Consider the following 23,161-nt stretch of genomic DNA (forward strand, 5'->3'; position numbering starts at 1 on the left):
TATATCTCTCCCTTAAGGCACGTGTGATGGAGGAGAGGGGTAGCATTTTCAGTTGTATTAATGCTGTAATTAAAAGTGTTACTGTGCCAGTTATGTTGAATATTAAAAATCACCAAATAGGCCGGGCGCGGTGGCTCAGGCCTGTAATCCCAGCACTTTGGGACGCTGAGGCAGGCACATCACAAGGTCAGGAGATCGAGACCATCCTGGCTAACACAGTAAAACCCCGTCTCTACTAAAAAATACAAAAAACTAGCCGGGCGAGGTGGCGGGTGCCTGTAGTCCCAGCTACTCGGGAGGCTGAGGCAGGAGAATGGCGTGAACCCGGGAGGCAGAGCTTGCAGTGAGCTGAGATCTGGCCAGTGCACTCCAGCTTGGGTGACAGAGCGAGACTCCGTCTCAAAAAAAAAAAAAAAAATCACCAAATCGTCACTATTTAAGGCACTACCATTTTGTAGGTAGTAAATCAAAATAATTAAAGATGAGATCCCTGCCCTAAAGGGGTTCACAGTCTATTAGTGGAGATAAGGCATAAAAATCATGAAACATTTGGGAGCAAAAATGGCATTGCATGATAGCAAAAAGCAACAGCACAGAAGTTATTACAGAGCATTAGGTGGTTAAGTTGACATAAGTGTCAGTAAAGTGAGGTAAGGGCCATGCACGTACTGCAGACTGGGGCAGATTAGGAGGCTCTTTGAAGGAGGAATGATTGGAGCTGGATTTATATATAAAATAAATGCATTAGCTATTTCTATTTTGGGAGAAAATGTTGTTGAAGGTCCTTATCAGTGACATGAATTTTAACTCCTATTATTGATCTTGCTACCTTCTCTTGGTTTAGAAACAGAGTTTGACTAAAGTCCAAGAGCAGCCAATATTCTGTTATGGTGGTATAGAGAGACAAGAATGTTACTGAAAGCCAATATTTGCATTGTGATTTCTCCTTCACCAATACTCTTCTTATCAATCCTGCTGTAAGCAATAAATAACAAAATAAACTGACCCTTTCCTTAGTCCTGGTCAAACTCCCAGTGAAGTTATTGAAAGCTGTGAAATGTACAAAAGGCAGGCAGCAAAAATGAGAAGGATTGAGAATAAAAAGATGTGTGTTATATCTAGGATCTGGATCCCATCCCAGAGAACCAACTGGTTTAGGGCAAAGAACTTAAAAAAAAAAAAAATGCTTCTCTTAATTTTGTTTTATGGTGCTTTTAAAAATAAAAGAGGTGAAAAGGAAAAAATCAGAGATAGTGGCAGATTCAGAGCAGGACTTCCAAGGTATCACAGGCTGCATGAGTGAAAGGGATCCCTGGTTCTCATCTGACTTCAGCTGTACTCTTACCCTTAAGGGCCCACCATCTCCTAGGAGGCAGGGACTTCTGCTGTCAGCCTTCTAGGCTTGCTTCTCCACTTGCATGCTTACTCATGAAGGGAAAGTGGAAATATAGTCAGACTGGCCTGTGGAGAGGGTGAGTCTGCTGAAACAACATTGTCTGTTTTGCAGAAGTGACCAGCTGGATGTGGGTGACTACATCAAAGCAGTGAATGGAATCAACCTGGCCAAATTCCGCCATGATGAGATCATCAGCTTGCTGAAGAATGTGGGAGAAAGAGTGGTTCTTGAAGTAGAGTATGAGCTTCCGCCGGTCTGTAAGTACAGTAGTCCCCCTTATCCACAGAGGATACATTCCAAGACCCCCAGTGGGTGCCTAAAACTTCTCATAATACCAAACCCTATATACATTGGGTTTTTTTTTCTATACATACATACTTACAATAAAGTTTAATTGATAAATTAGGCACAGTGAGACATTAACAACAATAACTGGCTGGGAGCAGTGGCTCACGTCTATAATTCCAGCACTTTGGGAGGCCGAGGCAGGAGGATTGCTTGAGTCCAGCAGTTCAAGACCAGCCTGGGCAACATGGCAAAGCCCCACCTCTACAAAAAATAGAAAAATTAGCTGGGCATGGTGGTACACACCTGTAGCACCAGTTACTCAAGGCTACTTGAGCATTAGGCGGAGCATCACTTGAGCCCAAGATGTTGAGGCTACAGTGAGACATGATCGCGCCACTGCCATCCAGCCTGGGGGACATAGCAAGGCCCTGTCTCAAGAAATACACACACAGAACATTAATAAAGTGAAACAATTATATCAATATGCCAATCTCACTACTCTTGTGCTTTCAGCCATTATTAAGTAAAATAAGGGTTCCTTGAACACACATACTGCAAGGGCTAGGTGTGGTGGCGTATGCCTGTAATCCCAGCACTTTGGAAAGCTGAGGCAGGAGAATCACTTGAAGCCAGGAGTTGAAGACCAGCCTGGGCAACAGAATGAGACCTTGTTTCTACCAAAAAAAAAAAAAAAGATTAGTCGGGCATGGTGGCATATGCCTGTAGTCCCAGCTACTTGGGAGGCTGAGGCAGAAGGATCCCTTGAGCCCAGAAGGTCGAGACTGCAGTGAGCTATGATTGTGTCATGGCATTCCAGCCTAGGTGACAGAGCAAGACCCTGTCTTGAAAAAAAAAAAAAAAAAATACAGCAAGAACACAACAGCCAATCTGATACCAAAGACAGCCGTGGCTGCAAAGTGACTAAGGCAGGTAGTGTAAACAGTGTGAATGTGCCAGACACATCCAGATGAATAGAGCAGACAGTGTGAGATTATCATCACACTGCTCCTAACAGCACACAATTTAAAACTTAGGAATGATTTATTTCTGGAATTGTCTACTTAATATTTTCAGACTGCAGTTAATTGGGGGTAACTGAAACCACAGAAAATAAAACTGCAGATAAGGAGGAATTGCTATAATCATAACCCAGAGGAAGAACAGCTGCACCACAGTTTTTCCTAGGCAAAATCAGCTTCTTAATTTTTTTTTTTTGTTTGTTTGTTTTTTTTTTTTTTAATTCTTCAGCTAAAAGAGCGGAAGAGGTGATTTATTTTAGGGTTGTTACACTCGGCCACAAACACAGAAATAGTCCAGAATGTCACAAGTCCAGGGCAGAGGACCAACATGGGCAGTTTTGTTTATGAGCAAGGTGGGTCTCAGAGGTGATCGGCGATCAGAGGGCGATGAAGTTCTAGATCCATTGAGACAAGCTCTAGACAGTAGCATGCAGTCCCACAACTTGTACCAGCATCCCCAGCGCCTGGCATTCCATGTTTCTGCTCCTGTGGCCTCCACGATGCAACAAGCTAGCGGTTTACTTGGACCTCTGCCTCATCTTTCTTCTTTTGCGCTTCAGCCTGCGCATTCGCTTCTTCCTCCACTTGGCTCTCATGGCGCAGAGGTTTCCAGAATAATATAATATAACATAAGAAAGTTACTTATGCTTTCTATGTCTTAGTTTCCACATCTGTAAAATGGGAATATTATTAGTTCCTACTCATAGATTTGTTAAGAGGATTAACTGAGTTAGTATTTGGAAATGCCTGGTGCTATCAAAGTTTTCAATAAAAAGGCAATCAACACTACAAGATAGGCATTTTTTCTCATTTTACAATGCCTGGATTCAATATCTGAATCCGGGCTGCCTGACTCCAAAGTCCATATGCATATTCATTGTGAGGTATACTGATATATGATTGCTGCCCTGCGTTTATGCTGTTCTAGCACCACCTCTCCTATTATTAGCTATGAATATGGATGTTACCCTGAGATAGCTTTTTGCTCTTCCATACTAATGAGAACTCAGGTTGATTATGAAGAGTTGGTAGAATTCGTTTGTTCAGCAATAACTTATTGAGCATTTACTATGTTCCAGCCACCACTACGTACTAGGAGCCTGGGGGACATGAGTAGAGTTTATATTATAGCAAAAGACAGGTAACAAAATAAAACCATAATAAATAAGTAAATTATATAGTATGAATACTATGAATCCTATGGGAAAAAGCAGTGCAAGGAGAGGGATTGGGAGTGCTGGGATCAGGGTTTGAATGCAATTGCAAATAGAGTGGTTAGGACAGCATCATTGAGAATGTGAGATTAGTCAGTGACTTGTGAAGGAGGTGAGGGAGTTAGTTGTACGGATTTCTGGGGGAAGAGAGTTCCAGGAAGAATGAATAGTCATTGCTAAGACCAAAAGGTGGGAATATACTTAGGGTTGTTATAGAAACATTAAGGAGGACAGTGTGGCTATAGCAGAATGAGCAGTAAGAGAATTAGGAAGTGGGATCAGAAATGGAAGGGGGTGGGGCATTTTTGTAGGTCATTGGGAGGACGTTAAGTTTTTCTCTGAATGATACAGGAAGTCACTATATGGTTTGGGGCAGAGGAGTGACATGATGTGATTTATGTTTTCAGAGGCTCTCTGGATACTGTGTTGACAATAGACTATAAGAGACCAGGGTAGAAGCTGGGAGATGAGCTGGAGAGCAGTTATAGTGATCCATGTGAGAGATGACGATGGAGACAGTGAAAAGCAGTCAGATTCCAGATCTGTTTTGGAGGATTGCCTAATGGATTTGATGTGAGTTGTGCAGAAAAAGAGGAGTCAAAGTTAACCCCAAGGTTTTGAGCATGAGCAGCTGGAAGGACAGAGTATCCATTAACAGGAGTGGATAAGAATGTGGGTAGAGCTGATTTGTGAGGGAAGGATCAGCAGTTCATTGCTTGAAATACTACATTTGAGATGCCTATTTGACATGCAAGAGGAAATGTCGAGACCTGAAGATATGATTTGGAGTTTGAAGAAAGATCTGGACTGTAAATATACATTTGAGAGTAATGAGAATATAGACGGTGTTCAAAGCTTGGGGACCAGATTAGAGGACTCAGGAAGCATGTGCATAATCAGTCACAAGTTCGTATTCTTCACATAAAATCTAACACCAAAGATTTAGTAGTCATTTTGTAACAAAATCAATTTAAGACTATGTTCACAAACCTTGCTACATTTTTTCATTTCAGCAAGGCTAGGCAATAAAATAGAGTGTAAAGGCTTGGACTGTGTCAGTAGTTAAATGGCAACTTTGCTCATTTCTGTCTTTGTGACCTTGGGCATGTTATTTAAATTCTCTCAGCCTTCGGTTTCTAATCTATAAAATAGCTATAGTAGTTGCAGGATTTTTTGTAATGATTCAATGTTATAATCCCATAATCATTGTTGAGACCATTTCAAACAGTTTGTCAGTAACTAATATTAGCCATTATTACCATTATTATACTGAAATGGTATATAATTATACCATTATTATACTGTGTTTTTTTGAACTTTACATGAGTCAGTTTGCTTTGAAATCTCTCTCTCAAACCATTGCCAAAGACATAAGAGAAACCAGATATCTAGATTATACATTTATATTCCTCTGGGCCTATCAATAAAAGGCAACCCCTTCCTAAAACAAACTCTAAGTATAGTTTTTAGGCAAAGGCCAATAGAAGATTTGTCCACTGTTATGGGTGATTCAGAACTAGGAGCTTCTAGGAAGGCTTGAAGAAGGTCATCCCAGCCAGGTGGAAAGAGGAATATTTCAGACAAAGGGTGCGGCAAGAAGGGAAGATGACAGCCCAGTGCACAGGTTAAACTACAGATAGGGAAAGACAGACGGGGCTGGATGTGGTTGCTGACACCTGTAATCCTAGCATTTTGGGAGGCCAAGGCAGGTGGATCACTTGAGGTCAGGAGTTCGAGACCAGCCTGGCCAACATGGAGAAACCCCGTCTCTACTAAAAATACAAAAATTAGCCAGGATGGTGGTGGGTGTCAGTAATCCCAGCTATTTGAGAGGCTGAGGTAGGAGAATTGCTTGAATCTGGGAGGTGGAGGTTGCGGTGAGCCAAGATTGTGGCACCGTACTCCAGCCTGGGCAACAGAGCAAGACTCCATCTCAAAAAAAAAGAAAAAAAAAAAAAGAAGGAAAGAAAGAAAGAGAGGGCTTGGAGATAGATGAGGCCAATGAGGCACACAAGGACCAAATGAGGGCCTTATAAGCCATATTGATGGAGCTTGGCATCCAGTGGGCCATGAGGAGCTCTTAAAGGGGAATGGCATCATAAGATCTGAGTGTTTAGATTTATCATTATAGGAGGCCAAATAGAGAAAAGACCAGAGGCTACAAGCCCAAAGGCTGTTACGATTTTCCAAAAGAGAAGTGAGACCCTAAATAAACATAGCATTAGTAGAGTTAGAGTAGAAGATGGATATCAGAAATGTTTAGGAGTTAAAACCTATCGTGACTTGGTGATTACGCAGTACCATCTTTTTCTCCCTCATACAATAAAGTTGATGGAAAAGGGGGGAAATATGTTTAAACACACAAGTGTGAATTGTTTTGATGGAAATCAAAAGAGGTCTACTCTCCAAGAATGATCTCTGTCTCTTTCTATTATGTTTGAAGAAAGTATTAAGATACTTGAGTTCAGAGTGGTTGAAGGGATTAATTAGTTCACCTTTCACTTAGCTGGGACTGCTAGAGCAGAAACAGGCCATCCACAGCTGAAGGTCTGTAAGGAGAACTGACTGCTGAAAGACAAGCCACCCAAGGCCAAGACTGGTAGCTCTCTCAGGATCACAGCAGTTTGAGGCTCAGCCAATCACAGAGTTCAGAAAGAACCAGGAGAGAGAGAGAGAGAGACAGAGAGAGAGAGAGAGAGAGAGAGAGAGAGAGAGAGGAGGGAGGGAGGGAGGGAGAGAGAGAGAGGGAGAGAGAGAGAGAGAGAGAGAGAGAGAGAGAGAGAGAGAGAGAGAGAGAGAGAGAGAGAGTGTAATGTGATAGAAGAAAACTGGTTTGACCTTGGCCCTTTCTGAGATTCAGTTTCTTTATGAAAATAAAATGATTGGTCTACATAAGCTCTAAAGCTCTTTCTGATTTTAAAATTATGTGATCCTTCGAGACTGTAGAGAGACTATTACCAACCTGTATCTTAGATATATATGTATTAAAAGTTGGTCGAGGCTGGGTGTGGTGGCTTACACCTGTAATCCTACCTAGCACTTTGGGAGGCGGATGCAGGAGGATCCCTTGAGCCCAGGAGTTCAAGACCACCCTGGGCAACACAGAAAGACCCTGTCTCAATTAAAAATAAATAAATAATAAAAATAAAAAGTTGGTCTAGAGCGGTGCCTTCACATTTTTTTGGTCACTTAAGTCTTAAAGAATTTTGAAATGTTACATAATTCTCATCCATTTTTAGTTAACACCTAAAATTATCATAAGCATAAATAGTTAGAAAGGATGCAATTCCTAGCATATTATTTGTTTTATATGTCTTTAAATTCTGTTTTCATGTAAACCTTAGAGCTACAGATTTACCTCATGGGCATTTAATGGAAAACAGTTTGCCTTATAATCTGATTGGCAAAGGCAGTCTTCACTGTTAATCCATTAGCTAACTCAGATGAGCTTCCTATCATAAGGAGTCATTTTAAACTCAAAGAAATATGTTAAAGCATGCCCCTGTGACAGTCCTCTGACTTCTCAGTTCTGACATAGACAGATGGTGGTGGTGGTGGTGGTGGTGGTGGTGGTGGTGGTGGTGGTGGTAGTGAGGAGGAGGAGGAGAGAGGGAGAAAGATAATCTCAGGTCTTCTCCATGTGGTTTACTCTGGGATTCAGTCTGAGGGAGCAGCAGCTACCTGGAGGAAGCTCTTCCTGGGGCAATGGCAGAGGGAAAACAGGGCAAGCGCAGCCATGTAAGTGCAATTCCAGCCTCTGCTTGTGCCTCTTAACAACCTAGTGGCAAAAGTAAGTCACATGGGCAAGTGCAGCATAATGAGGTAGGAACATTCACAACTCCTATTCTCCTATTGAGACAGGGAATATAGAGGCAGGGAAGGAGTTTGTAATTTCAAAAACCTCATCTACCATAGGAAAATCACTATATAGAAGTAGATGCATATCCACATATAGAAAGAAGGGACAGCAGCACAACTGACAGGCCGAGGGGAATTTTTACATTGTGAACTTGGTTTCTACCTACCCTTTGATCCATTGGGTAAGCCCCTTAATTGGAACTTTGTGTACACATACATATGTATGAGTCATTAGTAAAATTTACATGGCAATGCAGGATATCTGGTACTGCACATGAAAACCCAATCACGAAGAGCCAGCCATGCAAATAAAAACGATAAAGACCAAATTATTTCATTAATTGTATTAAAATGCAGTCAACATTCAAATTTATCTTTGTAAATGATGGAGAACAACAGTGTAGATAATCTAAAGCTGTAGAAAATACAGAGCCTTTATACTGACTTTAAATTTGATTGTAAGATTTTGTAGTCAGCAAGATTTAGCTAAAGCAAAATCAAAATTGCAGTACTTTGCATTCCTATAACAAATATTCAGCCAACAAGGACAGGTGGCCCAGAATTAGAATTCAGTTGTATATCATTGAAAGCTGATTTACTGAGTAAATGAAACAATATGTGTAAACCATTTTTGCAGAGTTCTGAGCACACAGTAAATTCTTATTAATTATTTCTTTCCATATCCTTTACTTTCCTCACTTACTTAGAGAACAAAAAAAAAAATATGTTCTTAACCAATTTCTTCAAGTGGCTTGTTGAGCCGTGGAAATAAGAAAACATTTGGAATGAACTCAATTTTTTTTGTTTAATTAAAACTGTACCTCAACACTTTCATCTGTTTGTGAGTACTGTTCGTAGTTGATTAGTCTAAGCTGAAATTCCCCTGATAGCAAGAATATGACATTTAATTAAATCAGCAGTATACCAAAACATTTTTCAACTGTAGGTTTATGTTGTTTTTCAGCCGATCCAAATTTTTATTGTACTTTGTGTCCCAGCCAGATAGTGGACAGTTTTATGAATTTAAATGTGTACTTTTCTAATCATGTTTATTCCCTTGAGGGTTCAGAATTTCTGATAATTAAAAATAATTGTAATTAAAACCTAAAACTACTTGCTATTTCTATAGGAAAAAATTGTTTTAAACAATGCCTTTGGATTCTGTCTCTGTGTGTGTGTATATGTGTGTGTGTGTGTGTGTGTGTGTGTGTGTGTGTGTGTATACATATATATATATATATATTTTTTTTTTTTTTTTTTGAGACAGTCTCACTCTGTCACCCAGGCTGGAGTGCAGTGGCGTGATCTCGGCTCACCACAGTCTCTGCCCCCGCAGGATCAAGTGATTCTCCTGCCTGGGCCTCCAAAGTAGCTGGGATTACAGGTGTCTGCCACCACGCCCGGCTGATTTTGAATTTTTAGTAGAGATGCGGTTTCACCATCTTAGCCAGGCTGGCCTTGAATTCCTGACCTTGTGACCTACCCACCTTGGCCTCCCAAAGTGCTGTGATTACAGGCATGAGCCACCGTGCCTGGCCTGCCTGTATATTTCTTGCTGATAGTTTTATCTAATAAACCCTTCAGGATCTAGTGGGAATGTAAAAACAATGTGTTACTTGATAATGAACATGGCATTAACTAGATACTAATTCAAAATAAAGATCTAAAATTCTCCTACACATTACAAGTCTCTATGAATAAAAACATCCCTCTGTGCATAATGATAAATTACCAATTTGTAGAAGTTTTATGGGTTTTTTTAATGCAGAAATAGTGTATAGTACAATCAGCATGACTCAACAGGTTCTCGAAAGCAATCTTACAGAATATTTTAGTAACTATACCTTCATCTACCTTATACCGTCATACATGTTTGTAATGTGACTAGAGATTACAGCTTGACAATACAATTCCATTTTGTTAAATGAAAGCGATAATCACGCAAACACAACATAAGCATAATGTATCAAGTAAAATTAAGTCAATCTGTAGTTTCTTAGATAGTAGTAGTATTCTGAATGTGCTTAGAATTTCTTTTGCCCTCTAAGTTTCATCTGGGTTGCTGTGTCTTAGTTTAATAGTTTAATAGCTATTTATGTGTCAGAACATCTATTAGCATCAGCCTATCGATAGCAATCTGAGAATGGTAATTTTTCTTCCTGTGCCAGCTGCAAAATTAAAATAAATACAGAAGTTATTTTACAAGTGTTACAAAATATTGTTTTTGCAATTTACAAAAGGAAAACAATTCTACTTATATAAATACTGTCTCTCTTGTTAGGTAGAGTTTAAACAATGTAAATACCACCCTGTTATCTAGAAACTAACTATATAGAAGGAAATGAACTAGCTATGATTTTGGTTACACTTGTATCTATATGAGTCACTTATACAAAAGACTGTTTTATGATATTTTTACATCATTACAGTTTTTTAAACATTTTCTTTGAAAAGGGATTGTTGCTTATTACTCAAAACTTATTTGCAACAGGGATCTGTAATATTTTATGCCACATTGAATGATTTAGAAATGTTATGATGATTTACAAGTTATATTTCCTTCTCTCTTTCCTTTATTCAGCTGTGCAAGGATCAAGTGTTATTTTCCGAACCGTGGAGGTCACATTACATAAAGAAGGCAATACCTTTGGTTTTGTAATACGAGGTAGGTGTTGGTTAGAAAAATCTACTTAAAAAATCATTTCCATAGGTTTTCAGGGAACAGGTGGTATTTGGGTATTTGGTTACATGCATAAGTTCTTTAGTGGTGATTTGTGAGATTTTGGTGTGCCCACCACCCGAGCAGCATACACTGAACCCAATTTGTAGCCTTTTATTCCTCACCTCCTTCCCACTTTTCCCCAAGTCCTAAAAGTCCCTTGTATCATTCTTATGCCTTTGCATCCTCATAGCTTAACTCCTACTTACAAATGAGAACATACAATGTTTGATTTTCCATTCCTGAGTTACTTCACTTGAAATAATGGTCTCCAATTCCATCCAGGTTGCTGCAAATTCCATTAACTCATTCCTTTTTATGGCTGAATAGTATTCTATTGTATATGTATACCACAGTTTCTTTATCCACTAGTTGATTGATGGGTATTTGGGCTGGTTCCATATTTTTGCAATTGCAAATCGTGCTGCTATAAATATGCATGTGCAAGTATCTCTTTTATGTAATGACTTCTTTTCTTCTGAGTAGATATCCAGTCGTAGAATTGCTGGATCAAATGATAGTTCTACTTTTTATTCTTTAAGGGTCCCCACACTGTTTTCCATAGTGGTCATACTAGTTTACATTCCCTTCAGCAGTATAGAAGTGTTCCCTTTTCACTGCATCCACATCAACATCTGTTTTTTTATGTGGTTTTTTGTTTTTGTTTTTGTTTTTTATTATGGCCACTCTTGTGGGAATAAGGTGGTACCACACTGTGGTTTTGATTTGCATTTCCCTGATCATTAGTGATGCTGAGCATGTTTTTTTCATATGTTTGTTGGCCATTTGTATATCTTCTTTTGAGAATTGTCTATTCATGTCCTTCGTCCACTTTTTGATGGAATTGTTTGGTTTTTTTTCTTGCTAATTTCTTTGAGTTCCCTGTAGATTCTGGATATTAGTCCTTTGTTGGATGTGTAAGTTGTAAAGATTTTCTCTCACTCTGTGGGTTAGAAAGATCTTCCCTTCTTTAAATAAACACAACAATGAGTGGCCATAAAAGTGGAAACCAAATGTAGCTCTATTTTTGGTTCATTAATGCAGAGCAGGAAGCCACTGTTTATAAACCTTGTCAGTTCAGTCATCCTATACTTTTCAACATATCTTTTGTCTTTCCTTTTGTATTTTTCTATATCACTGAATCAAAAATGTTGATTAGTATGCCTTGATTTGATTTAATACACCAGAATTAAGGGACTTTATTTAAATAAATTTCTCCAGAAACATAGTTGGTTATTGTAGCTTTCTAAAAATGGATCGAAGATTCTAATCTCTTGGGTATCTATGTGCTTCAGCTCAAGTCATCATATTATAATATGGCATTGATCATAACAATTTCAGGTGACTCCAGCTTGTCATTAAACTACTACTTCTAAGGTATAATTCTATCTTGCATTATGTTTTCTTATTAGTAATTTTATTCCGTAAAGACTATGCCTACATTAACAACTCTCAATCTGTAGTATGACAATGAGGTTCAATAGGGAGCTATATAAACATCAGGGATTTTTTTCCTTTCCAACTTTTGTCTTGGGTTCAAGGGGTACATGTGCAGGTTTGTTACATGGGGGAATTGCATGTCATGGGGGCTTGGGGTACAGATAATTTTGTCATCCAAGTAATCATCATCATACTCAATCAGTAGTTTTTCAATCCTCATCCTCCTCCCACCTGCCACCCTCAAATAGGCCCCAGTGTCTGTTGTTCCCTTCTTTGTGTCCATGTGTACTCAATGCTTAGCACCCACTTATAAGCAAGAACATGCAGTATTTGGTTTTCCACTATCAGGAATATTTTAACAGTTCACATTTCTTGATTGTTTTTGTCTTCACCTATAACATTTTGTACTTCAACTGAGTAAAAATTCTATCAAAATTATTAAAACATTAATTAAAATTAAACATCTTAATAAATATGCATGAAAGAATAAAAGAGATGTGGATACTTGTACAGATTTGTCTTAAGTGATTGAGTTTTAAATAGTAGCTTTCATTTTATCCCAGTCACTTAGCAAATCAATCAGTCAAATGTTTATTAAGCACATGTCAACATGTCAGCATGGAGGGAAGTACTATAGAGTCATAAGACAAGACTCCGATCTACAGGGAATTACAGTCCAGTGAATTTAAGACATAAGTTGATAGAGTGCTCAAGTGAGTAGTAGAGAGAATGAGGAACTAGGAACTCATTGAGAGGTTTAGACTTGTAGTTATTACATTTTTCTGACCAAGGCCTATTTTTAGGTGGAGGAACAGAGCCCAAGATCATTTACCCTAACCATTCCTAAATTTCTGTTTAAAATAACGAGATGAATATAGTGAAAAGTCACTGTACAAGTAATTTTTGGCTAAAGGGTGATATATACAAATCTGTTTTGCAATACAGATATGAATGAGAAGGTTCTTCAATCACATGCATACAAGTCTAATTATTGAAACACTATGCCAAAAAATACTGCTGTTGCAGATATTCATTGATAGTGACTGTATGGTTAGTCAATAATGAATCAAATTACTAATAAAAGAGCTAAACCAAGAGTAATGTATTATTAAGAAATAAACAGAATAGAAGCAATTGAAATGTACAACCACCTCAAGACAACTGATGATGTGATGTTAGTAAAGCACCCTTCCCACAGTTTGCAGGAATTTCAACTATCTGTGTATATGCCCAGGAGTTTTATAATATGAGCTTAGAACACTGCCTGGTATGTGGAGGCACTTAATAAGTGAATGATTGAATGTTACCTAGATTTGTGTGGACATCAGACTTCGTAGTATTATACTGATTTTTAAAAACTTGGTTACAATAAGCCAGTATTAGTTTATGAGTACCACATGTTTATAGGCCTTAATAACTCCCTTAATATGTTGGTTGAACATAAACGTTTTTGGAGTTTTGCATAATTTCTCAATGAGAATCAAATAAAGAATTTCTATTTTTAGATTAGTTTGAGGTCCATCTGGAGGATTTTCCCTGTTCAAAAGGTGGTCACTACCCGTCACTTAAGAGTCACTGGTTAATCAGAATGAGAAAGTGCTGTGAGTAAATGTTAGTATGGCAGATAAGATGTTTTGGCATAGATGGGAGTTGAGCTAAACTTAGATCAGTGGAAAATACCAGGACAGCCAGGAAAGAGGAGAAGTTACTGCAGATGGAGCATATCTATTCAGTATGGGTGAAGTTCTTCTTAACCTATTAGAATGGAACTTGCAACATTAAGGTTTTAGCTGATGAATGGAATTATATTTCTAATGCTATAAGTCACAAGTTCTAAAACCTTTATTCCCTAAACAATAGAACCTTGCATCCATAGAGTAAAAATGATGTTCTGGCTAAAACCTTGGAGTGTTAAATTTCAGTTAATGCAAGCAAGCCAGAGGAGATGAGTTGGGCTGATAGGAAAGGCACTCTGCCATGAAGTTGCTTTACACTTTAGACAAGGAAACCTTCTCTAGTCAAATGTAAAATTGTAGGTGGGCCTAGTCATTTAACATATGCTGCTTGATATTCAGATTTGGTCTGCACTGTGTCTCTGCCATTGATATTTTCAAAAAGCATCCCAGTTGATACTAATGTACACCAGGATTGAGAATGTCACTGGTCTTTGAGTGGTTCCTGTTTTGCCTTGCTGCTGCAAACTTCTAGAACCTGAGTGAGTCACACAGGAAACTTCGGTCATTACAAATAACAGTAAAATGCCACATATCAAGAAATATACAACTATCTCACACTTTAACAGGTATTCAATGTTACATTTTGAAATTTATAAATACAAGCCAAAATTATGGAACGATTTCTTGCTATCTTTGGCCCTCATCCTCTTCTCAATCAATTTTCCTTTAGGGAAAAGCAAACCTATTCTTTATGGTCACCTTGCAAAAGAGAAATTATGTAACAGTATTTACATAAATATGGGTAAGCATTTGTGGTAACATTTAAAATTTTCATTTTAAAATTTTTTTCTGAGAAAGTGGTGAATTTTTTATTTTAAAGAGGAATTTCTAAAGAAGCTAAACACAGTGAAAGAGTAAAATACTGACAAAATGCTGAACGAGAGCTTTTTCCAATCAATCACACTAAACAAATCACTTGTCACAGAAGTGAGCACAAAAGAAGCATTTGCCTTCCTGAGGAACTGCAAATGCCTTTTAATTTTTCTCTTAGGCTATTTTCTGTAAGGCGACCTTTTGGCCTATGCCAGGTTTGGGAAATGTCCATCTGTTCTAGCATGCAAATATTAAGGGAGAAATAGTTGACAATAGCTTCATATTTATCAGATATTGGCAAACTAGAAAACTCCCAGATGGACAGACCGGATGGTGATATGCTAAGAAACCAGGTCACATAAAGAATAGATAAGGAAACTGGCATTGTTCAACATTAAGAAGGTGGGATTTAGCCGGTGTATAATCTCTGTTTTCAACTTTCAGAAAACATTTTTGTAAAAGAGAGCATACATTTTTATTTTACTGCTCTGGATCATAGAACAAAGACCAGTGAATGAAAGTTGAAGGAGGAGAGATGTCAGTTAAATATTAGGAAGAACTTTCTAACACTCCTTGGTGTCCAAATGTGGAATGAGCAGCCTCACATCTAGAAGTAGGCCAGCACCCGTGCATTTCATGCAGACGCTGGTGGAGCACAGATTAAGGAAATTGTACAAAAGGATTATGGATTAAAAAGAGAATTTACAATAAATTACCTTCCATCTTGAAACATCTATGTTTCCATGAATTCTTGTGGAGAATTTTTTCTAACAGAAAATTAAAATTCCCATTCAAGGATTGCAGCTGGTTTGACACAGTCTGAAAAATTTGCCCCAAATTTTTGAACACCTCACTTTTAATGAAAGCCACTTGGTCACTTGAATTTTTTTTTTTTTTGCTTTCTTTTTTAATACTAGGATTTTTATTTTACTTTGGTTTTTGTTTCCTTTATGTTAGGTTGTAGACCTACTGACCAGTATTTTAGATCCGTTTTATTGGCACAGATATACACGTCTGTACTGTATAACTGACAGCTGTTCAAATCGGGCCAGTACTTGATATAATCAGTTGATCCTCTTGCCATTCCAGTTGTTAAATACTTTCTATGTTATCTGGTTACAGCCATGTATTTATTGAAAGATGGAGAAATGGTGACTTCAAAAATATATTCTTTATAAAATGAGCAAGACCTTTAAGCCTTTTGTGTGCCTCAAGGATAATTTTACATATTTTCCTCCGTACATGAAGTAGGACATTTCTCAACTGAAATCTTGCAGGTGATTTTTTTAAATGTCAACAATGAAAGCATTTTTAAGCTGTATTCCTTTTCTTTGCTAGGGGGAGCACATGATGATAGAAATAAATCTCGTCCAGTTGTGATAACATGTGTTCGTCCTGGAGGACCTGCTGACAGGTAAACTTTATCTTTCTGTGTCACTATCCAAAATAAAATAAATACAGCTGGGGACTTTGACATAGAAGTTGATATATTAGAAATTTTACAGTAAAATGTAGATATTAAGCAAACATGTTACAATGTGAAAACTGAGAGTCTGAGCTATGGAATCAGAAAAAATAAGGTTTGCCTCTAGAGTCTATACTTACTGTACTATATGTTTATCAAGTGACTTAATACTGAGCTCAATTTCCACCACCGTTGGAAATGTAGATACTAATATCTACCTTTCAGAGCTGTTCAGTTTTATCAAAGGTTGGAGATATATAATGCCTTGCAGGGGCCTGGCACAGGGGAGGCACTTACAGAACTCAGCTGGCTCTTTTAGGCAGGTGCTGGAAATGCATCTTCTCCTGTTGCTAATCTCCCAGCCTGGACAGATAGGTGGTGGTGGTGAGAATCTTACCATTCTCAACATTCTTACTATCAGTGTTATCTTTTGATAGTGACTATGCAGGTCAGAATGGAAGTGACTTTTAGTAAAATGGAAGACATTTCATTAGTCTCTAGAGTTTTCTTTGCATTTCTCTTCCTTGCTAATTTGAATATGTGAAGGGCAAATGCCTTCAACTTTCCTATTGTAAGCCTTGTAGGGCCCCAAGTAAGCTCACAACTTAAGTGTCTCTGGAGATACTCACCTCTGTATTAGTTTCCCACAGCAAAAATTGACTCTATAATGATGGGGGAACACAACTGCTGCCATTAGAGACTGTTGAAGGGGAGGAGGAAAATGTACTGATTCCTCTTATCTCTCTGTTTGAGACCAGGATAAACTTAAAAACCTTTGTTAAGAGATAAAGATAACAATAGTAGTTATTATTAATAAATATTAACCATTAATAACCATTAATTAATTAACCATTTATAACCATTATTTATTAAGAATTTACTATGTGCTAGGGACTGTTCTGAGGGCTTGGCAGACATTATCTTATTTTATCCTTACAACCCACCCTCTAAATGAGGTCTTTGTATCCACATTTACAGATGACAAAACTGCCCAGTATGGCAGTAAGTGAAAGAACTGTGGGAGGAATTCAGGTTTCTTTTCGTTTGAAGCTCATATGATTAGCTCACTTTTAAGAAAGATGATATTTCATATAAAATTAGAAAATAGGAAAAAACACTGGTGTCTTACTTGTGCTGATGTGTATTTGCATTTGCAGCGGGTAGCAAAATGTCCAAGAGTTTCCCCTTTTCCCTTTCCATGTGTCTCTAGTGAATCACTCTTCCTGAAGCAAATTAGAATGTTTTCATTTCTTATTAACATTTAGAGTTGGAGTTGACAGAAATGTCAAAACATAGGCTACAAGCTTGTGAGTGGTGTACTTGTATTACCAAATTAATTTAGAACTCAAAGAAATCTGAGAATTTAAGAAAAAAATTGGAGCCAAAGGACTTAGAGAGTGAACTAGGTGAAAGATGTTTATTTCAAAGGTCATTATTATTCTTTCCAAATCCTCAACATATAATCCCACTGTTTGATTTTCTCATTTTTGTGACCCTCCCTGAGGCAGGGTTATCTGGGGGCCACCCTGGCTGTACTTTTGTGGTGTCACTGAGTCATCTCTCAACGCCTTGAGTGTCTGTGGTCACAGCAGGGAGAATAGCAATTGCCTTCCTCTTCCAGGGAATGTGAGGTTAAATCAATTTCATGATTGCCAAATGGCCTTATAAATCAGTAGGGAAATTTATAGACAAGGGAAATTTCTCATCAGCAATTCCTATCCTGCTTGGATTCACTGGTAATAATTTGAATGAAATTCCCTGGCTTTTCTGTTTACCTGACTTTGGGAAAATAGGTGAATAGTATTTTCTGGCCTCTATTGAATCCATTTTAGACATTCAGGCAAAAACGTAGAAAAGGGAAAATATGCCTTTCTTACTTTTGTACTTCAAGAATTACCTGTGGGTAACTAGGATTTTTGCTAATGTGTAGTTATTTTCTCATTACTGTTTTTCATATTACAGCAATTTTCTGTTCAGGGTTACTTCTTTACACTCTTACTATCACACTTGATGCTTTAAAAGATTGCAGATGGGATGGATGGCAGAATATGTGTGACAAAACGAATTTGGCTAAGTGACTATTAATACCAAGCCCCTTTGTGGTAAATTAATAAAGACTATTCCTTTATTCTCCCTTCAGAGAGGGCACAATCAAACCTGGTGACAGGTTGCTCAGTGTGGATGGAATTCGGCTTCTTGGAACCACGCATGCTGAAGCCATGAGTATTCTTAAACAATGTGGACAAGAAGCAACGCTGCTGATAGAATATGATGTCTCAGTAATGGGTATGTTGGAGTCCTGAGGGTGTGATCTCTAAGCACCAGAACGTCACTATCTGTCCCTGATTTTGGATTAAGTATGTATTGTTATGCCCTCCTGGAACAGACAGAATTCATAAATACTATATCATATTACTCTGAGTTCAGGAAGATGTGAGTGGCTGTACTTTATAGTGATGTAGAGTTCTCATGTCAATAGGTTCCATAATAAAGTCTCATTCTGTCACTGTGTCACCTAGCAATCAGCTCTTCTATGTGGATTACCCTTTGGCAGCAAAGTGTTTTTTCCCCTCCAAATCACAAAAATAGTATTATTAACGTAAGGACTGGTAGTCGTTTTTTTTTATTACATAGACACTGACAGTAGTAGGTGATTCCTTTCCTTCTTGTAACTTCTCAGTGTGAAGTCAGCTAATCAAAATAATAGAAATGACCATTTATTTCACCATCAGATTTAGGGATAAGAAAAATAAAGGAGATGTAGGATCATTGATTAAAATAAAAACTTGAGTGCAGTTTTCTTTTTTTAAATTATGATTCTACTAGAAAGAAACTATTTTTATACTCACCTATAGTAAAACTGGCAAGATATTCTCATGTGGCTTTTAAATGGTAAGAGAGCCAACGTCTTGTGTAATGTTGACTAAGGCAGAAAAATTATGAGAGAATGAATTGGAACTTGAAATTGAAACTTAAATCATGCTGTGAGTAAACCTTACAATTATCAGACTCCATTAGGTGACCTGGCTTTACCATCTAGTTTTATGTTGTGAAATGTAGCTGAGAAAAAGAGACTTATTCTATAACTGCATACTCCTTTATTTCTCACTCTGTATGACTCATCTGTAACAATGTTGTACGAGAGTATTCTTAATCTGTTTGCTGGCCTGAAATGTCTGGAAAGTATGAGGTTTCCTAATGGGAAAGTATGAAACTTAAGGAGTTTTTAGAAGGATAGATGATGTGGTATACCCTTGATATGGAAAGTTCATAAATGAATATTCCCTCCCTTACTTTCCACCTTCCTTTTTCCCTCTCTCCTTTTTTCTTTCCATCCTTCCTTCCCTCCTTTCTTTCTGTCTTATTTTTGTTATAGTTTTTTTAATTAGATGTTGAGTTAGATGATTTGGGTTCCGTTTTCAACTCTACTAATTTCTAGATATTAATTTGGAGCATATGATTTGATTTCCCTGTGCCTTATTTGTCAAATGGGGACTAGCATCCCTATTTTAAAGGCAATTATGAAGATAAAATCAGATTGCATAAGTAAGGTATATTTTAAATGATGAGACAAGTGGATTGTTAACATTAAAAATTGAAGCAGATATTTGACATCTAACTCCTTTGTTCAGTCTACAAACATTTATTGAACTAAATGGCAGGGACCAGGAAAAAGATGAACAAAATAGACCTGGTCCCTGACCTTATAAAGCTTGCAATGGATAGGAAGAACAGACAGTAAACAAGAATATTACCAAACAAATAAATTCATAAAATGTGATCATTGCTGTAAAGGACAAGTATTCTGTAATAGGGAATAAGGGCAGGCACAGGTGAGGGTTGGCAGGTGATTTAAATAGGGCAGTCAGTGAAGAGGTAAGAGGTTAAAACCCAAAGGTTTAGAAGGAACCAGCTCCCAGACTGAAGGCAATAGTCTCTGTAAGGCTGCAGCATTCCACATCAGAGAGACAAGGTCTCCTCCACTGGGATAGATACCATTTAAGGGAAAAGCCCTCCAAGTTTCACCATTGCCAGGGTCAGGAGGGAATGGGGTGACCCTACCTGTTTGCCTTCTTTCCAACTCACTCTCACATTCTGAATGAAACCTGACAGTTTTCACACCCTAGAATTCCCAGTCAGCTCCTTAATATAGGAGAAAGTGGACTATCAGGAAGGAAACTCATTTTAAGAGTTCCTCAAGGTTGCTGAATATAAGCTGATTATACAAAAATCAGTTGCCTTTCTGTATATCAGCCAAAACAGAAAGTTAAAATTTTAAGGTGTCCTTTATAATAGCAATACAATTACAAGGTTCCTACAAGGAATAAACCTTATAAAAGTTGTATGAACCCATTATAGATATAGATATGCATATGCATATACAGATGCATAAAAGAATACTTAAATACATAAAGACCTATATTATGATCTTGGAGGGGAAACTTTAATAGCTAAAAGATGTCATTTCTCCCAAAAGTATCCACACATTTAATTCTATTTAAAAATCTCAAAAAAAGCATCTTCGAGGTTACCTGAATAAGCTGTTTTTTAAATGTACATGAAGTTAGAAAAGGGAGCAAGGAAAAATTGTCAAAATATTTTTGAAACAATCTGAATACAGAGAAGATTGTTCTACCCAATATCGAGACTCATTCTAAAATTGTGGCCTTAAGTCTGTCTAATATTAACATGGGATGATAAAGAGACCAGTAGAAGAGGATAAAATGCCTGAAACAGACCGCTGTCCATATGGAACCAGAGGTATAGTCAAACATCAGTGAAGAAATGTTCAACTAATCAGTAAAAGATGCTAGAACAATTAACCACTTGGGGAAAATTAAATTCCTACTTCATATTATACCCAAAAATAAATTTTATATTTACTTAACCATTTCCCAGTAGACTGCTATTATAAATAACTAAAAAGAATATCTTTCTACCTAAATGTTTGTCTGTATTTCTCATTTCATTGAGACAATGTGTTAAATATATTTGAAACATAATTCCAATTGTCTTCTGGAAAAGTTGCACTATTTTATATTACTACCAGCAATGCCTTAAGTGTACATCTCATCAGTTTGTCAATATTGAATATTATTTTTAATATATCTTATTTGTTAGGTAAACATTGCATTACATTTTAATTCAACTCAAAAAATTTCTAGTGCAGGTAAGTATTTTTTTATATGGTCATCTTCATTTTCTATTGTCATTTATGTCCTTTATTCATTTTTCTCTTGGAGATGCTTTTAGTTTTTTGTTTATTGGCTTGCACTAACATTTATATATTAAAGGCATTAGTCATCTGTTTTTCATAAAAACTTTTCTCAGTAGCTTATTTCCCTTCAAAGTTATTTATGGACTTCTATTGTGATAGCTTTCTGTCACTCTTAGATGAAGCTAAATAGATACAATAATTTCAGTTACACACTTAGATAAGGAACAATAGTTCAGTAGTATATGTACATATCAATATCAGCATTTTGGTCAAAACCATTCAACAAGTCTCTAGGAAGTTCCAAACTTTCTCACATCTTCTGTCTTCTTCTGAGCCCTCCAAACTGTTCCAATCTCTGCCCCTTATCCAGTTCCAAAGTCACTTCCATATTTTCAAGTATCTTTATAGCAGTGCCCTATTTCCCTCAATACCAATTTTCTATATTAGTCTGTTTTCACACTGCTCTAAAGAACTACCTGAGACTGGGTAATTTATAAAGAAAAGGGTTTAATTGACCCACAGTTCTGCATGGCTGAGGAGACCTCAGGAAACTTGCAATCATGGAGAAGCAAGGCACATCTTACATGGTGGCAAGAGAGAGAGAGATGAACCACCACACACTTTTAAACCATCAGATCTTGTGAGAACTCACTATCATGAGAACAGCATGGGGGAAAACGGTCTCCATGATCCAATCACCTCCCACCAGGTCCTGCCATCAACATGTGGGATTACAATTCAAGATGAGATTTGGGTGGGAACACAGAGCCAAACTATATCAACTAGCCTAAGGAGGGAATTTATTAGCCTACAAAAGTAAAAAGCCCAAAATATATCCTGGCTTTAGAAACAAGTTTAATAATGTTATAGGAGTTTTGTCTCTCAGTTCTCCTTGCCTGAGAAAGGCTCTCCTCTGTCACAGCAAGATGGCCCTACCACCCAAAAGTCTACATTATTTTGAGAGTTTGTGATGCCAGAAAAAGAAACAAGACTGATCTCCTCTAAAAGATTCTTAATGACTTAGCTTAGGGCAAATGCTGATCACTACACTAAGCACTGTGTCTAGGGATATAGTGCACTCTACAACTGTGGTATGGAAGGCAAGAACATATGTTGAATGGCCCAAACAGAATGAGCCAGAGAAATGGCAATTCCCCGAAGTAGATGATGTGGGATTGACAAAGAAAATAATAGGTGCCATTTTAAGACGCAATTAAATGTTAAATATTATATTCCCACTAATAGTATATGAGAGTTTCCTTTGCTTCACATCCTCACTAGTGCTTGGCATTTGTATTAGTCCATTTTCATGCTGCTGATAAAGACATACTCAAGACTAGGCAATTTACAAAAGAAAGAGGTTTAACGGACTCACAGTTCCACATGGCTGGGGAGGCCTCACAATCATGGCAGAAGGTGAAAGGAACGTTTCACATGGTGGCAGACAGGAGAAGAGAACTGTGCAGGGAAACTCCCCTTTATATAAAACCATCAGATCTCATGAGACTTATTCACTATCACGAGAATAGCATGGGAAAGACCTGCCACCATGATTCAATTACCTCCCACCATGCCCCTCCCACAACACATGGGAATTATGAGAGCTATAATTCAAGATGAGATTTGGATGGGGGTACAGCCAAACCATATCAGTATTCTCTGCCTGTTTCATTCTAACCGTTCTGATCAGCGTGTGGTGGTATCTCATTTTAAGTTTGATATACATTTCCTGGATGAATAACAATGTGGAGCACCTTTTCGTTGCCAGGAAGACATGCTTATGGCTTTGGTTTTACTTTCATGAATAATACTTTGATTTATTTACATACTACTACAAGTACACACATTATTTCTTAGAAAGTGTGTGTGTGTGGTGTGTGTACAATATAGATATCAATACCTCAACCCTGGAATCAGATATATTTTTTCAGTAAATCTCAAATGATAAATATTAGTAAATTCAGTGCTCCGTTTAGGAAAGCTATTGAAACTGTC

General features: G+C 37.6%; 2 protein-coding genes across 7 annotated transcripts in view; one reads left to right on the forward strand and one right to left on the reverse strand.

Moving 5' to 3' along the window:
* Window positions 1–23,161, forward strand: part of GRIP1 (glutamate receptor interacting protein 1) — a 761,679-nt gene that overhangs the window by 571,961 nt on the left and 166,557 nt on the right. For all 6 annotated transcript variants that reach the window (XM_030939011.1, XM_030939013.1, XM_030939017.1 and 3 more), the window contains exons 4-7: window positions 1,508–1,653; window positions 10,357–10,440; window positions 15,822–15,897; window positions 18,089–18,234. In XM_030939011.1, the coding sequence (XP_030794871.1) occupies window positions 1,508–1,653; window positions 10,357–10,440; window positions 15,822–15,897; window positions 18,089–18,234 (452 nt within the window). The remainder of the gene's footprint in view (window positions 1–1,507; window positions 1,654–10,356; window positions 10,441–15,821; window positions 15,898–18,088; window positions 18,235–23,161) is intronic.
* LOC115899967 (60S ribosomal protein L41) lies at window positions 2,916–3,321 on the reverse strand. The gene has a single exon (XM_030939018.1). It carries the CDS (start codon window positions 3,297–3,299, stop codon window positions 3,222–3,224), a length of 78 nt encoding a protein of 25 aa, XP_030794878.1. The 5' UTR covers window positions 3,300–3,321; the 3' UTR covers window positions 2,916–3,221.

Source organism: Rhinopithecus roxellana, chromosome 10 (assembly GCF_007565055.1).
Source record: "Rhinopithecus roxellana isolate Shanxi Qingling chromosome 10, ASM756505v1, whole genome shotgun sequence".
NCBI classification, from domain to species: domain Eukaryota; kingdom Metazoa; phylum Chordata; class Mammalia; order Primates; family Cercopithecidae; genus Rhinopithecus; species Rhinopithecus roxellana.

Excerpts from the sequence above, each read along its gene's own strand:
- LOC115899967 (XM_030939018.1), bottom strand. The coding sequence starts at position 3,299 with ATGAGAGCCAAGTGGAGGAAGAAGCGAATGCGCAGGCTGAAGCGCAAA.